We start from the raw sequence: 16,846 nt of genomic DNA on the forward strand, positions 1-16,846 counted from the left end.
TAGTTCTTTGTAAAGCAAAGATATTCAAGCTTTATTGGTGAGAGCCACTTTAAAAAGTGGGTAATAATAGCCCTGGCTGGGACCTAACTGGTGTGGCTCAGTTGGTCGGGCATCATTTCACAAAGCGAAAGGTTGCTCGTTTAATTTTTGGTCAGGGCATGTGCCTGGGTTGCGAGTTTGGTCCCCAGTCAAGGTGTGTACGGAAGGCAATGAGTTGATGTTTTTCTCCCTCTCTTTCCCTCCATCTCTCTCTAAAAAGTAAATAAACAAAATCTTTATAAAAGATAACAACTTGGCTGAGTGGCTTGGTTGTTTGGAGCATCGTCCCAGGCACCAGGCACCCAGGCAGGTTTGATCCCCATCGGGGTGTGTGTGGGAGACAAGCGATTGGTGTTGTGCACGCTCTCTCTCTGCCTTCCTTTCACCTTCTCTCTCTAAAGTCAATAAACATATCCTCAGGTGAGTATTTTTTAAAAAGTGGATGATAACATAAAAACAATAAAATGAGTTAAATTGGTGTAGCAGAAATTTGGGGGGGTTTTCCTCCCTCCCTCCCTCCCTCCCTTTTTTAGAGAAGCTGGAAGAAAGGGAGTGGAAAACACCAGTGTGTGAGAGAATCACTGATCAGTTGCCTCTCATACGTACCCTGACTAGGGACCGAACCTGCAACCCAGGCCTGTGCCCTGACTGCGAATCCAACGGGAGACCTTTCACTTTGTAGGATGATGCCCAACTGAGCCACATGAGTTTGGTCCCCGCGTGGAGATATGTATATGTCTCTACTTAAAAGATATTTTTTAAAGTAACATTTTTTAATCTTTTATGTTACATATATTCTTCAAATATCTGGTGATTTCAGGCTGCCTACTTGAACTAAAAGGTTCACTAAGGGCTCCGGCTTGGGGTGGGTTTGGATGAGATTGACCGTGCGCATTCTGTGGGAAGCATGGGCACCGTTTCTAATCTCTTCCCTGTAGGGCCTGTGCCAGTCTGTCAGCGTCACAGCTGACAGACTTAGTGGGAAAAGAAGGCTGTCCTTAAAATACTCATTCTGTCCACGCTGACTTGAACTATCTGTTTTTTAGCTGCCCCTGGCCATGCGTTACCCTCTCGATAAAGTTTAGACCCTCTGGGAAGTGGTGGGAGGGGCATTCACTCTGTCATGCACAGGGTGGGAGGGAGGAGGTCTGATTCTGGTGGTCTTTAAACAAATCCTCCCACACTTAACCGTCCCTCCACTCCCACTTCCAGAGTAGTTTGATACAGAAAAATACTGAGTTGCTTGGTACAGTTTTTTGGTTTTTGGTTTTCCCTACTACTGATTTAGGATTTGGTCTTACAAGGGCAACTAAACAATTACCTTTTCCTCATCTGTATATGTCTTTCTGGGTTTACTTATTTTTTTAAAAGCCACATATTTTTGACCTATCATCTTTAACATAAAATTTATTCCTGTGCTTTCCAATACGATAACTGCTAGCCATATGTAGTAGTTTATTTAAATTAAATAAACAAAAGTTCATTTCCTCAGACACACCGCTTATTTATTTATTTATTTATTTATTTATTTATTTATTTATTTGATCCTTACCTGAGGATATGTTTATTGGCTTTAGAGAAAAGAGGAAGGGAAAGAGTGAGAGAAAAGGCAGTGAGAGAGACAAGCATCGATTGGATGCCTCTCCCATACATGCCCTGATTGGGGGTCAAACTCACAACCTGTTATTGTCGTCACAGGCAATTGCTCCAGCCATCTGAGCCACTGTGCCAGGGCTAACTGTATTTAAAATGTTCAGTATCCAGATACATGGTTAGTGGCTAGAATATAGGAACATGCACATACAGAATATTTATCTTTTAAGTATATTTCATTGATTATGCTATTACAGTTGTCCCATTCTTCCCCCTCAGCTTTATCCCCCTCTCCCCTGCACCCACCTCCCTTCAGCATTCTCCCCGCCCCTTAGTTCGTGTCCCTGGGTCATGCGTATGAGTTTTTTGGCTTCTCCATTTCCTATACTATTTATTCTTAACCTCCTCCTGTCTATTTTTTGCTTACCAATTATTCTTCTTATTCCCTGTACCTTGTTCCCCCACTCTCCCCTGCTGATAACCCTCCATGTAATCTCCATTTCTGTGATTCTGTTCCTCTTCTAGTTAAATGCTTAGTTTGTTTTTGTTTTAGGATCACTTGTTGATAGTTGTGAGTTGTCAGTTTAGTATTCATAGTTTTGATCTTCTCTTAGATAAGCCCCTTTAACATTTCATATAATAAGGGCTTAGTGATGATGAACTCCTTTCACTTAACCTTATCTGAGAAGCACTTGATCTGCCCTTCCATTCTAAATGAAAGTTTTGCCGGATAGAGTAATCTTGAATGTAAGTACTCGCCTTTCATTATTTTGAATACTTCTTTCCAGCCCCTTCTTGCCTGCAAGGTTTCTTTTGAGAAATCAGCTGACAGTCTGATGGGAACTCCTTTGTAGGTAACTGTCTCTTTTTCTCTTGCTGCTTTGAAAATTCTTTCCTTATCTTTAATCTTGGGTAACTTAATTATGATGTGTCTTGGTGTGTTTTTCCTTGGGTCCAACTTCTTGGGACTCTCTGAGCTTCCTGGATTTGCATGTCTATTTCCTTTGCCAGATTGGAGAAGTTCTTCATTATTTGTTCAAATGAGTTTTCAATTTCTTGCTTTTCCTCTTCTTCTGACACCTCTATGATTTGGCATTGGAACGTTTAAAATTGTCCCAGAAGTTCTGAAGCCTCCCTATAAAATTAAATTTTTAATTTAAGTTTAAAAAATTTTAATTTAATTTTTAAAAAATTAAAAAATGCAAAATTTTTTTTGCATTCTTCTTTGTTCATTCTATTCTGGTTGAATGTTTATTTCTTCCTTTTCTTCTGAATCACTGATTTGAGTCCCAGTTTCCTTTTCTTCACTGTTGGTTTCCTGTGTATTTTCCATTATTGCACTTTGGATAGCCTTCGCGCCTTCCTTTACTTTGTGTCTGTATTTAGTCATTTCTCTGAGCATCCTGATCACCAGTGTTTTGAACTCTACATCTTACTGGTTGGCTATCTCCTCATCGCTTAGTTCTTTTTCTGGAATTTTGATCTGTTCTTTCATTTGGGCCATATTTCTTTGTGTAGGTGCACCTGTTATATTCTAAGGGGCAGAGCCTTAGAAAGTTTTTGCCCACTTTCAGTCACTACAGTCACTTCCCACAGTGGATTGTGCCCATTCAGGTGCTGATTTCCAGCTGGGTATGCTAGTGTACATTCTAGGATCCTGCGGCCCCCTCCAGTGGACTCTCTTATGAGACTGGGAGTTCCTCCTGCCACCACAACCCACAGGTGTTTACAGCCAGAGTTTTTGAGGCTTTGTTTCCTGCACTGGAACCCTGGGTTGTGCAGACCGTCTCACTCCCCAGTTCTTCCCAGCTGATGCTGACCACCTGGTCCACAAGCTGCTGCTTCACCCACCCTGCCTGCCAGCCGCCACACCGCAGCCCCAGCTGCCTGTCCCCATCCCTCTTACCAGCATGGAGGGAAGTTTCAAGTGGAAATCTTTACAGTATCTCAGTTTCAACTCTAACTTTACCTCTCGTTTTGTTTACACATACCACTGCTCACTCATTCTTTGCTTGGCTAGCGAAACTCAAACCCCTGTAGTTTTCTGGTTTTCCTGACCATTTGATACTTTACTTTGATGAACACCATTCTGCTGCCCAGCATTTCCCCATCACAATAACGTGACCCCTGCTCTGTGTCGGTTTGTCTGTTGTTTGTGTTTTTAAAATAACTTTTAAGATGGAACTAAATATTCCTTAGGTCTGATGACTGCTGTTTCCCATGCCCCTTTTCTGTGGTTTTAGTCTGGTGTAATTTTGAGAAGACTTCTTCGTATGTCAGGGTTTGTACTGTTCAGGATGCATGTGCTCTACATCCCGTGTCTGTGTTTAGTGAGCAGTGATGTTCATTGAGAGAGTGGCAAAAGCATAAGCTTTGGTCGCTCTCTACCCAGTGTTATGTTTCTCTTTCCCCAACTTTAACCTTTTAAACTGATGGATTTTTTTTCTAGCAATTGTTTTGTTGTTTACATTTCTTGTAAATAATCTCAAACTATTTAAAAATGTGTTATAAATAACATTTCATGAACAGAAATTGTACTGGGTTGGGTTAATGTAGAGGTAACAGCTATAGGTTTGTCTTTTTCTTTAGTGGTTTTGACATTTGTAAGAAGGAAATTTCTGTTAGCCTCTTTCTGCCACTGGGGACCATGTCTGACCTTGTAGACTCCGTTAGTGATCCCTTTGTGCCCCATCTCCCCTTCTCCGTCTGCGGGAGCAAAGGTTTCCGTGTGAGCCGGTGCTAACGAAACGCCTTCTGCTTAAAGCTCAAACCAGCTGTTGTCATGTTCTGCTCTTTTTGGGACTACCACACTGTCCTAACCCACTCTTCCCCCGCTCGCTTCAGAAAAGGCATTTTTCAAGGTAATATCTTTTCCTCTGAGGACCATTTTCCATTATGAAATATTATTTCTTGTTTGAAAACTATCTTTGTTTTATGATTTGGAAACTTTTTTGCTTACTTCATGATTGATACTCAGGAGGCAAGATTATACCTTGAGACAGAAAGGCTTCTTTCTGGTGATTTCAATATAACGAGAGTTCCTAAGTTCTTTGTAATGTTTAATAATTTTTAGGACTGTTTTCTGTGATTTGGGTCTTATGTTGTGTCCTTGTTAATTCCTCTAAATTCCCAGTATGATTTTCAAAAATGTCAGCTTCTTGGGATTTATTAGCAATTTGTCCTATTATCCCTCGTTTTATAAAAAGACAAAATAAAACAGGTCTTGACGATGATTCCTGTGTTTGTACCTACACCCCAAAAGAAAGTCATCTGAGGTTTTTGATTTTCTGGGTTTACCGTGTTTTCTCTTCCTTACAGAATGGACATGGTGGTGGTCGAAGTCAGCAGACAATAGACAGTAAGTGGACAAGCTGCCTAATCTTGTCACGGGCATTGGGAACCAAGCAGCAATGAGCTTTGCAGACTTGATGGGGAACACAGTAGGTTAATGTCTGATTGTACAAAAGTAGTCCTTTTAAATTCTTTCTGGTAGCTACTTCTCATCCATTGTTGGCACCCTTTCTCTGGTGGGGTTTAGAAGTTCAGCTAGAGATTCCTGTGGGACCAGGTTGTAGCTGGTGGTATTATTAGAAATCAAGTAATCTCATATTATTCTGCCTTAGTCAGACTACACCTAGAGTGTAGCATTGATTTAAAAGATGCTTTGCTCAGACGCACAGGTTCTAAGATGGTCAGAGGACTCCCACCCCAGTAATGTACAAGACTTTTAAAGCATACATTGGTGTACCAGCTCAGGAAGACATGTTCCTTGCCTACCAGTTGTGACCGACTGTCAGTAGGAAGAGAGGAAACTGTAAAGACTTGGGAGAGAATGAGAGGGCTCTCCACCCCCACCAGTTCCTGTGCTGCTGAGTGATCCCTGGGGACAGTGCAGGTCAATCCCTGTCAGGTGTTCCCTTTTTTTTTTTCTTTTTCTTTTTCTTTTTGTTCTTGGCTAGTCTATCTGTGATTGTTTATGGTGATATTGATCATTCAGTAAGGTGAGGGGTATTGAGTATGGAAGCCAGAAAGACTCTCTTTATTTACAATTATGTTTTGGAACAACAGACGGATTTTTATCAGACCTGGACTGGGTCTCAGTAGGAATTGAAATGACATACATGGTTTGCCCAGAGCTTTGGTATTGCTGGGCTGCCGGTACTGTTTGGAGAAGCACTGATAGCTCTGAGAACCTTGGGTGGCAGAGGAAGTTCTTATTTCAGAAGCCATGGTAGCAGGTTTCTTTTGTGCAGACATGAGGTTGAGAATACATAGAGGTGTACTAGATTGGTTGGAGACTTTTAAATGAGATAAGATATGAAATGTCCATAAAATATAGCATGCGTTTTAGATAGGTTTTATCTCCCATCCTCTCTTCCCCACTAACTGTCTCTCTCTTCCACTCACACACACACGCTGGTTCTTTGAGCAGCTTTTTGTGGACCTGTTATTCGCATGATTGAAGGCTTCGACTTCCGGCATCTGAGTTTTGGGTCAGGGTGGTGTGTTCATCTGATTTCTGTAAGAACAGGTGTCATATTTAGAGTAGAGGGTCAGTAGTGAGCAGGCCCCAGGAGGGGAAAGGCTGCTGTAAGAATTGACCACACTGTGTGTTGGGACTGTTGCCGCCCGCGTTTATATTCAGATTGTCCTTCCCTGTAGAAGCTGCTGTGTTTTCCACTGGCTTCCAGGGAGTGCTGCCGGAGGGTCAAGTCGTCCTCCTTCCTAACTGGAAAAGACAGTGATGCTTTATTTCCAAGCACATATCTGACTTGTATGTGTGGATGACACTAAAACTGAGTCTTTTCTGCAGTTAGGATTGTTGCGCGCCTGGTCTTCTAAAAGCCTAATGTACTCTCAGGTTGGTGAGAGTGCAAGTGAAGGAAGGGCTTTGTGCCTTTGAAAGTAGGTGCTGGACAGCAGCCGTGTGTTCTTTCTGCAGATTTTAGGTGTATGAAACTCCACAGTGTATGTACCCTGGGCTCTCAATCCCTACCCCTCTGCCCTGAATTGGCTTTGAGCTTTCACAAGGTCAGCTTGATTTGGCACTGATTTGATAGGAGCAGAGACCCAGCCCTTGGGTGGACAGATTTTCACTGTTGCCTGTTGTACTTTTTAAGGAAGTTTTGTCTGTCAAGCTCAGAGTCTCTTTCTTGATGTGGCTTCAAGGTTGGCCAGCTTCCTTCAGTTGGGACGAGTTTGTCCACATCACAGGACAGTTTATGACGGTAGATATGTCATTTCCTACTCTGCTTGGGTCCTGTGCATTTTGCCATCGTGTGTCCTTCTGATAGTTGTATCTGACAGAAGACTGGAGACACACTTGGGCATTTTCTGTGGGGGTGTAACTTTGTCTCAGCTGAGCTTGACATGTCATAGACGTTGAGCTCATTTCAGATTCTCATGGTTAGATCTGGAATTAAAACAGATCTGTTTCTTGCAGCTGCTTCATCCGTTCCAGCTCCAAAGACAACAGACCCTCCCTCCGCCCTCCCATCCGTGGGCTCCCTGCCCAGCACCACCTCCTGCAGTACGCTCCTGCCCTCTGCACCTCAGCACACTGCCACTTTGCCCTCCTTGTCCCAGCCTGGTGACCTGTCCAGCACCCCCCTCTCCCAGCTTAGCAGGTATGAGGAAAATACGGGCCCAGAGTGAGAGGCACACTGGGGTGAAGTCCCGGAGCCCTTACAGAAGGCTCTTTCCATGAGCCAAACCTATCTGTTGCCCCTAGCACGGCATGCTGGCCTTTGCAGTAATGCCGCACAGCAGGTGTGGGCTGGATGGAGTTGTCAAAGCACTGGACATGAAAACTTTGCATGCTTGTAACGACTCTGCTATCACAGAGCACTCGGCCCCTTGGAAGTATAGGGTGGAGCCAAGGGGTCGAGGCTACTCTTTTTCAACCCTCAGGAGGGTGCCACCAGCCGCCTCCTCCCAGTTCTGGGCGCCTGTCACTGTCGCAGACTGAGAATGCCCTTGGATTTCCAAGCAGGTCTGCGACTTGCACTTGTCATGGTTTCACAGATCAAGTTACTACAACAGGGTGTAGGAGAATGGGTTTCATTTGGTTCTCACCTTGTGTCTCCCCAACCCTGTCCAATATTTTATTGATTTATTTTCGGAGAGAGGGGAACAGGGAAGGGAGAGAAACATCGATGTTAGAGACAGAAACATCAATCTATTGCTTCTAGCTCACCCCCAGCCAGGGACCGGCCTGCGACCCAGGCATGTGCCCTGACTGGGAGCAAACCAATAACCTTTCACTTTGCAGGATGAGGCTCAACCAACCGAGCCACACCAGTCAGGGCATCACACTGTGTCTTCTAAGGAGAATTCACCTCTTTCTTGCTTTAAGCCAAGAGCAAAAGCATTTGAATTGAATTCTGGATTTGATGGCACTTCTGGCTCTGAATCTGGCATGTGCAGTTGAACTTAGGAACTTTCTTCCGACACACAGATGTAATGGGGTCTCTATGACTGAGTGTTCTTAGTGCCATCCTATTCTTTTTCCAGTATAAAGAGCACATAGTTACAGCTGACTGAAGCTGGCCTGGAGGTTTCCCAGGACAGGATGTTCCTGAGCCTTGTGGCGGGTGATCCTTTAGATCATTCTAACCACCAGACCCCCTGGACTGGGTTTCCAGGTGATGGGTGTGAAACTGAAGCTTCCGCTGAAGGGACGGGGCAAGTGAATATCCTGCTCGCCCAGACATGGGGGGGCTCCATTCCTGTGGAGTGACGTGGGTGGATGTATGTGGTGCTCTGTTTTGTCTTCTAGCTCACTTCCCAGCCATCAGAGCAGCCTCTCCTCCAGCACATCACACACGGTAAGTATCCTCTTGGCTCCCCCTCCACCACCCTGCTCAGTGAGCCTGGAGCTTAGTCACCTGCATGTGGGCCTCTGGTTTGTGGGTTTTAAATATCTGAGATATTCTGAAATTGTGTGGCTATGATGTCTCAATCTAAGTATGTGTTTGGAGCACCGTGGAAGACATTTTGCTTTCTAAGTTCATGCCTCTGTGGAGAAGTTGCTTCTCCAGACCTGGTATGTGATGGGTGGTGAGTTTAATCCCAAGAATTCACTGAACTTCCTGTTCGTTACAGGAGACCTTTCTGCCTAGCGGGGGTGACTTATTTTCTGGGAAATGTTATGTTGAGCTATTTGCAAGCTTTTAGAAGAAAGTGGACTCATTGTTAACTTTAGCTTGGGCTCCACTAAAAGTCCACTTTAAACAAGGCCATTTTTCTTGGCTAACCCTCTGTTAGTTTGTGCAGCCCAATGTCAGAATATCCATCCTTCGCCATGTGCACACACATAGCTCTCTGAGATGGATGGCCCTGGCTCTTACCCCAGTCGGTGTAGCTACATTCCAGTTGGTTGGTGGTCATGGGGACTGTCCTAGTTGTGGCAGTAGCTATTCTGTTCACTGTTAGCTTTGGCCATCTCAGGCCATTTATCCCAACCGAAAGGCAGAGGCTTTAGGAAGGGTGACAGTGATAAACAAAGCAGGAGTGTAGAGAGGCAAGAGTGGGAGCACAGGCGGACGCCCACTGGAAGCCCTGATGTGCCAGCGCGTAGCCCTATATGGTGGTTATTGTGGCTTCTCGGGGTTTGAAGTTGAGAGCATGGTTTTGGCGGTGGGAATCTATCTGTCTGGGTTGTGGTGGTTGAAGCATGAGTAGTTGGGAAATTGAGATGCAGCGGGGCAGTGAGACGCTATTAACTAAATGCTGGGAGAGACACGAGCATAAGGATTGGTGCAAAGAAAGGTACCTGAAAAAAAGAACAAATGTCTCTCTCCAAGTTTGGAGTGGAAGGAGTACCAATGAATGGAGGAGTCAGAAAATTGGGGAAATTTGTTTCTTTTGAAGAAGAGATCTACTCATTTGCTGCAGAAGGAGGTCATGGAAAAGGGTCGGTTCTGTCCTTCCATCACGATCTGGGCAACTCACAGGCTTTCAGACACTAGTTTTCCAAGTGAAATGTTAGGAATGGTTTTTTGTCATAAAACACACAGAGCACCATCTTCACCCCAGAGCACAAGGTGATGCCCCTGCGCACCTGCCTGTGCCCATGATAGTGGGAGCTGTGAGCCGCCTCTGTTCCCTGGTGCATTGGAGCCCGGCGCTGTCATTTGCATGGGTTCACAGCCCTCTGTGTCTTGGCAAGAAACTCCAGATTATACTATCCAAATGGCCGTGGCCAATATTGCCTTGTCCAGAGTGTCTGACACTTTGTCAATGTGACAGAATTGCCACATTGCTACCATAGTTGTCAGAGTCATTAATGACGAGTATAAAAAGGTACTGTATTTTTCAGACTATAAGACCACCCCCCCCCCACCATTTGGGAGGAATAATGGTTGTTAATGCTGCTTTTGAGTTCTGTTTGCATTTACATTGGTCAAGTATGATGTTATTTATGTTATTAAATATTTTACTACATTTTTTGTTTCAAAATTTTTTTCTCTATTTTCCTCCTCTAAAACCTAGGTGCATCTTATGGTCTGAAAAATACGGTATATACTGAAGTCTTTCTGTCTCTAATCTGCTTGATTCTACCCCTCTTTCTCCTGTTTGCTTGATCATCTAGAGTTGTTTTTAACCTATAAAATAGTCATTTTTCTTTGCCCTTTTCTATAACAGAAATGGGGTATTTTGTACATAGTGCCCTTCTCTATTTCCCCCTTAACAGGTGTGTCTTTGAGATGTTTCTGGGTTGAAACAGAGTTCTCATTCTCTTTCCGCAGCTCTCCTTAGTTACGGTGCTTAATCAGTCCTCCACTGATCGAACTTTAGGACCATTTTCAGTCTTGATGCTACAGTGTTCATTTGATAACCTTTTGCATACGGTGTTTCATTCTGCAGCAGTATCTACAGGGTAAATCCTAGTGTGGAATTGCTAGGCATTTGTCATTCTGTACAAATTGCCAAGTATAGTGATTCCAACCTGTTTACCTCCCACTGGCAGTGAAGGAAATGTCCTGTTTCTCTGCTGCCTCCCAAAATGGTGTTATTTAATATCTCCGTTTTTCCATTGTGTTAATAGAAAAATGACCTGACAGTATAATTTTTAATTGAATGAGGTTGACCATCCCTTTTTTTTTTTTAAACATATTGGAAAGCCATTATTTTTCCTTTTTGAGAGCAATTTCTATTGTTGTTTGTCAGGTCCTTGGTGTCAGTTCCTCTACCTTTGGGGGCCTGGTAAGTAGCCCTCGAATGTAGAGTACAGATAGTTTCCCTACACTTGTCGTTTTATAAATGTCTTTGATTTTTATATAGTCAGATATATCAGTCCCTCTTTCCTAGTCATATTATATAAGTTAGGTCTTCCCCCCCCTTGAAAGTTATGGGGAAGTCTTGTTTTCTCCTGACCTTTGTGTCCTTGTGGAAGGTTTGGTGTGGCCTAACTCTCGTGGGCCCCTCCTGAGGAGCTGACTGCACAGCCCCATCGGATGTACTGAGCGAGCCCTTTAAATGAGATGGAGGCCTGTTACTGCGGGAGTGTGTTGCCCTCACAGGTCTGGGATGTGGGGGGCGGAGATGAAAGCCCTGTCAGGGTCAGCTTGATGCAGCTGAATACCTCTTGAGTTCCTTTCAGCAAACCAGGAACTGGTTCCCTAGAAAGCTGCTCTTGGCGGGAAGCCTGGACCCGCGCAGAGGACCGCGGAGCGTTCTGGCCTGGTCTGCCCTGCTCTGCGGAGCACTCTGCACAGCCTTTGCCCTCCTCCTTGGGTTCTTCTCACCCTGGTTCTGTCTGTCTAGGCTGAAGGAACAGGAGTCCTGGGGAGTCCCAGGAGAACATGATTTTCCCTCTCTTTATCTTATAGAACCAGTTCTGAATGTTAGGGCTCTCAGGCCACTGGGTTGGGCAGCCTGTGGGGACGAGACCTGCAGAGCCATCTGTGCGATGGGAAGCCCAGCGTTTGGCGGTCCCTCCCGTTCCTCCCGAGGCTTCCTGTTCTCTGGTTTCTCCTTCAGGAGTTTCTGGGATTCTTTGTTCTGCACACATTCAGGTTTGGAGGCTGGTCTCAGTCTTCTACAGCCTTTCCCTCCTTCTTTGGGCCTTGCTTTGCCCCACCAGGGGCATCTCTTCCACATTATTGCCAGCCAGAGCCGAGCAACTGAGCAGGGTTCCTGTAACACAGACTCTTCAGAGCTTTCTTCTGGTTTCACCCTTCCTTTCTAGGTGATCATACTGAGTAGGCATTGGGGCAGGCCATGCCCTTCCAGGTAGGCCCTGGTGGCCTGCAGAATGTCACCAGGTTCTGGAGCAAAGGCCTCTCAGCCACCTGTGACTTCCAGATCAGAGTAGCCTATGGAAGGCCGTCCCCAGAAGGCTCTGACTTGGGCTGGGCTGCCTGTGGTCTCTTTTCATCTCTCCTGAGACTCCTTGCTTTCTGTGAGGTGGGTTCTTGTCTGAGACCGTTCTCAGACGGTCTGTGTTCATTTACTGTTCACTTGGGGTTTCAGTGCCCTGTGGCATATACCAGAGCTTGAGCAACTGTAAGAATTTTTAGTAGTTTTGATTATAAAGCTCAGCTTTAATAGTCCTGATACTTAAAACTTGTGTTCTGATGGCCTCACCTGACTGCCGCGTGAGGGGCTACAGAGGCTGATGTGTGGTCGTACGAGCAGTGAGCACAGAGCCCCTCAGGTCAGAATCTCAACACTGCAGGCCCAGATGCCAGGCCAGGTTCTCCAGCCCCTCATGCTTTCCCCCAGATCCATTTGTCCTGCTTTTTTATTTTGCCAGCACGCCAGTGTGGAGAGCACTCCTCCCCTCCAGTCCTCAGCCACCTTCTCAACAGCAGCAACCTCCGTCTCGAGTGCCACGTCCTCAGGGCTCAGCAGCATGAACACGGGGAATAGCCTCTGCCTGGGCGGGACCACTGTGAGCGCCCCCAGCAGTACCAGAGCCACGCCCTTGGTGACCTCAGGTGTGTGCCCCGGAGGCCTTTCCCACCTACAAAGGTGCACACTTGGCTTCCCTGGGAGGCCCAGAGGTTGTCAGGATGCCATGCCCCTCAGGGGATCGCAGTCTTCGTCCAGCCTGCTTTGGCGACCTTACCTCTTTGTTCCACTGACCTCTCGAAGCCCAGTCCTTCCACCCAGATGTGGGTGGGGGTGGGTGAAATTGGTCTTTCTGGGTGGGCTCCCCTGGGCAGGATTCCTGGCAGCCTTTGTGCTTCTAGCTCCCCAGTCTTTTCTGTTCTCACTCATCCCTGGCACTGCAGTGACATGGTGATGTAGGGGGGCCAGGGAGCAGATATCATTGGCTCCTGGTCGTTTTATGTAACTGATTGCCTGTCAGCCACCCTGGGGCAGTCTGTGTGAGCCAAGCAAACTGTAGTTTGGTAGGAACTGCTAAAACCCACCTTTGACATGCCTCATCCCTCTTCTGGCAATGCCCAGCATTCTTTCTGTTCTGAGGAGGACTCTTGTTCTTTATGTTGAGGTTTGTCCAGTGCAGTGTGACCTTCGGGAGTGGTGGGGTGGGGGCAGTGTTTCTGTCCCAGCATGGGAACAGCCTGAAGGTAGGACAAGCACAGCCCTCTGTATCTCTCAGCTGCTGCCTTCTTGGCTGTGGCCTCAATTAGGGCAGGACAATGATCAGGAACTCAACACTCCTAGCCCCACAGTAGCCGAGGAATCTTACTGTTTGTGGTGGCCTCTTTACTTTTCTTGACTTTTCTTAGGCAAAGCGCCCCCCAACCTGCCCCAGGGAGTGCCTCCCCTGCTGCACAACCAGTACCTCGTGGGCCCTGGAGGACTGCTTCCTGCCTACCCGGTGAGTGCACGGTGGCGCCCCCGGCTAGGCCTGGCTCCCCCTGCGCAGTGGGGCTGGTACTCAGCAGAACCCGGTAAAGGAGGCTGTGGGGTGCTGCCACTCCTTCCCGGAGCCCTTCCAGCTCTGCCAGGTGTACCTCTAGTATTTCTCCCCCATCCAGGCTTCATCAGCTGTATCCATAGGGTGTCTTTTCAGAGCAGCTCATCCAGGCCCCCTCCTGTGTGTGTCCTATCCTCCCATCCTGGTAGGCCCCCACATTGGCCTGGGCTTCCCAGGGGTAATATATGGTCCCTAACACCCTTTTTGGTCTTCACCCAGATCTATGGCTATGATGAGCTCCAGATGCTGCAGTCTCGGCTGCCAGTGGTGAGTGGGGTATGGCTTGTGGGGGTGGGGGGATTGAGGCTCTTTTACTGGTCCTTCCTCCCTTTGCCCTGATTGCCATCCTGTCTGGCCCTCAGAACACAGCCTCAGGCTGAGGAAGCTGCTTCCTTTTGTTACTCGTGCGGGTACATCTGGGCATATGAGTGTCCTGTGCTCATCCTTGGGGAACATAAAGACCACTGGGACCTGGAGTCCCAGTAGGTAGCACCTGTACTAACTGTGGGTCATTCTTTTCTCTCATCTTCCCCTTAAAAAGAAGGATCTATATGAAACAAGAGTGGTGGTGTTTGCCTGACTGTAGGGTTGTTAATTTTCTTCAGAGTGCCATTCAGTGTCTTTGGCTTCTGCAGTGGGCATTGGTAAAGCTTGTGATGGCACCTGCTCATCTGTCCGAAGCTGAGTGGCTAGGGCTGACAGTCTTTAAGGGCCCTTCTGGGTCTAACCTGCCATCACTGTTTGCAAGAGTGCTAGCCCAGCATCTCCCTGGTTGCTGCAGCCTCAGAAGAGAGGCCGTACATCCCCAGTGAAAGGTTGTTGAAAGCATGAGGGGATTTCTGAGCCTTAGGGCTCTGTGGGCAAGCCGGAAGTGGTCCCGGACTCCCTGCTCACAACCATGTGGCCCTGAGTGCCACTGCAGGTGGGTCCTAGTCAGACCCGCAAGTAGTGGCTCATTGGAATCCCAGCCCTAGGAGTCATCTGCCTTGTATTTCTTTTATTGTTTTGTGCATTAGAAGAAATCACTTCGGAGTCTACCTTTTGAGATACAGCACTTTTCCTTTCCCCCTTGGTCATTCCTTAGCCTCTGCCACTCTTCTGTTCCCACCTTTGGGTTTTCTTCTGTGAAAAAGCTTCCCACACCAGGCTTTCTTCAGGCCTGTTCCCAGCTGTTCCTCTGCTGGCTCTGTGTTTTCCTAGCCCTGTCTCCTCCTGGGGTCCTGGGCTGAGGATGCTACAAGTTTTCTGGAAAATGAGGCTGAAGGAGAGTGTAGGTGCCATTCTTAGCCCAGATGGTTCTGACCAGGCACTGTTGCCCACGGTGAAAGCAGAAGGGCCTTCCCTTGGCTCAGGCCAGGGTGTGGGATGTTTGCGACTACAAAGTCCTGGATAGTAAGGGTCGGGGCAGGCCTCCCCTTTTCCACAGAGCTCCGCCGTCTTTTGCCCTCTTGGTATCCATACCTCCCCTGTCTCCTGTGGGGTGTCAGTGTTGCCGGGGCAGAGTGGTGATGAGAGACGAGTTCAGCACCTTAACCTGGGGTCCTGCTTGTACTTGTGCCTACCCGGTATTGTTGCCCTGACCCATTAAACCCTCTAGGCACCTCACCTCCTGCAGACTTCTGGTTTCTACTGCCAACTTTCATGGCTCCTTTTTAGCATCTCTCACGTAGGAAATGCCAGCAGAGTTGTTTCTGCCACTAGCATTCACCAGCCTCCATCTGCAGTGTAAAGTGGGCATGTTAGATTGGGCCTCCCGTGGTTCTGCCTGTGGAAGGCTGTGACAGTTGGTCAGGATGTCTGCGTGCTGTGTGCTTTGTGGCTGCCACATTGTACCACTCCAGAGAGCACCGTTTACTTTGTGAATGTGCATGTGATGTCCCTGGGGCCTAGCTTTTCCCAGGAATGCAGCACCACACAGAGTACCTATGCTGCCTGTGGGGCCCGCTGTCCAGGAAGTGGGGCAAGGCTGTTGTGCTTATGAAGCCTCCCTGGTCTCTCCTAGGATTACTACGGAATTCCCTTTGCTACGCCCACAGCCCTTGCCAGCCGAGATGGGAGTCTCACTAATAACCCATATTCAGGTTAGTCTTGGTTCAGAAGACGGGGGTGGGGTGGGGGTGGACATCAGACTGGCCTGTAGCTAATCCCAAGCATTTGGAAACAGAAGGGCTAAGAGAGGCCTGCTTGCTTCCCAATGTTGAGCCTATAGCCAGGCCTATTCTGGTTTGCAGGAAGCAGCCTGGCTTTTTTTCTTGGTTGGATAAGAACAGTGACTAGAAAGTGTTCCTCTTCTCCTAGGTGATGTCACAAAGTTTGGCCGAGGTGACTCTGCATCCCCTGCGCCCCCCACCACACTGGCTCAGGCACAGCAGAGCCAGTCCCAGGCCCACCACACCCCCCAACAACCCTTTCTGAATCCTGCACTGCCACACGGCTACAGCTACACTGGCCTCCCCTACTACACAGGCGTGCCCAGTGCCTTCCAGTATGGGCCCACCATGTTTGTGAGTATCTGTGGGAACTGTAGTTTCAGCTGTGGGGAGAAGCAGAGAAACAGGGACATGACCCTACTGAGTTTCACCTGGCCTTCAAGAATGTTTGGGCTGGGGGTAAAGGTTGCTTCTCTATGTATTTTTATATCCAGCATGTGTTGAATCACTCACAAACACTGGTCCCTTGAGATTGTGCCACCTGCTGCCTTACACTAAGCCAGGGGTACCTGATCTGCTCCTCTTATGCCTCTCCTACTTGCCCCACCAGGTCCCTCCAGCCTCAGCCAAGCAGCATGGTGTGAACCTGAGCACCCCCACCGCTCCTTTCCAGCAGGCCAGTGGTTATGGCCAGCACAGCTACAGCACAGGTGAGGGGTGCTCTCAGCACAGAGACACGGGTAGGACAGGCTTGCCTAGCTCACACATGCCTCTTGTACCCTGCTATGCTAGGTTATGATGACCTGACCCAGGGGACAGCAGCGGGAGACTACACCAAGGGTGGCTATGGTGGATCATCACAGACACAAAACAAGTCTGCAGGTTCTGGGCCTGGCAAAGGTAGCGTCTGCCCCTCCTTTCCAGGATTGAGGCCCAGAGTAGTTATCTCCTCCCTGACTCCTTCTCAGGCAAGGCTACCTCAGAGTGCCCCTGGAGGTGGGGTGGCTGGAGCTGCGACCAACTGCTGTGGGAACAACTGCTTTTTCCCCTAGGAGTGTCCGTGTCTTCAAGCACCACTGGCCTGCCTGATATGACTGGTTCTGTCTACAAGACCACTCAGGTGAGGGAGGAACAGGTGGGTGCACTGGTTTGTGGGAGTTGTAACCCAGGC

The 16,846-nt window shown here is 47.6% G+C and overlaps 1 protein-coding gene and 1 non-coding gene across 4 annotated transcripts in view; both read left to right on the forward strand.

Annotated features, from left to right (window-relative positions):
- Nucleotides 1-16,846, forward strand: part of UBAP2 (ubiquitin associated protein 2) — a 137,741-nt gene that overhangs the window by 117,913 nt on the left and 2,982 nt on the right. The window contains exons 16-26 of one of the 3 annotated variants that reach the window (XM_037151589.2): nt 4,951-4,990; nt 7,076-7,259; nt 8,411-8,459; nt 12,392-12,575; nt 13,335-13,426; nt 13,745-13,792; nt 15,528-15,606; nt 15,824-16,029; nt 16,286-16,385; nt 16,468-16,575; nt 16,728-16,795. In XM_037151589.2, the coding sequence (XP_037007484.2) occupies nt 4,951-4,990; nt 7,076-7,259; nt 8,411-8,459; nt 12,392-12,575; nt 13,335-13,426; nt 13,745-13,792; nt 15,528-15,606; nt 15,824-16,029; nt 16,286-16,385; nt 16,468-16,575; nt 16,728-16,795 (1,158 nt within the window). The remainder of the gene's footprint in view (nt 1-4,950; nt 4,991-7,075; nt 7,260-8,410; nt 8,460-12,391; nt 12,576-13,334; nt 13,427-13,744; nt 13,793-15,527; nt 15,607-15,823; nt 16,030-16,285; nt 16,386-16,467; nt 16,576-16,727; nt 16,796-16,846) is intronic. The other 2 variants (XM_053656165.1, XM_053656166.1) reach the window with 2 other exon arrangements.
- On the forward strand, nt 6,362-6,443 carry LOC119053865 (small nucleolar RNA SNORD121A). The gene has a single exon (XR_005083386.2). It is a non-coding gene; the product is annotated as a small nucleolar RNA SNORD121A (small nucleolar RNA).

The sequence above is a fragment of the Artibeus jamaicensis genome, unplaced genomic scaffold (assembly GCF_021234435.1).
Source record: "Artibeus jamaicensis isolate MK-2021 breed Jamaican fruit bat unplaced genomic scaffold, CSHL_Jam_final scaffold_1964, whole genome shotgun sequence".
NCBI lineage: Eukaryota > Metazoa > Chordata > Mammalia > Chiroptera > Phyllostomidae > Artibeus > Artibeus jamaicensis.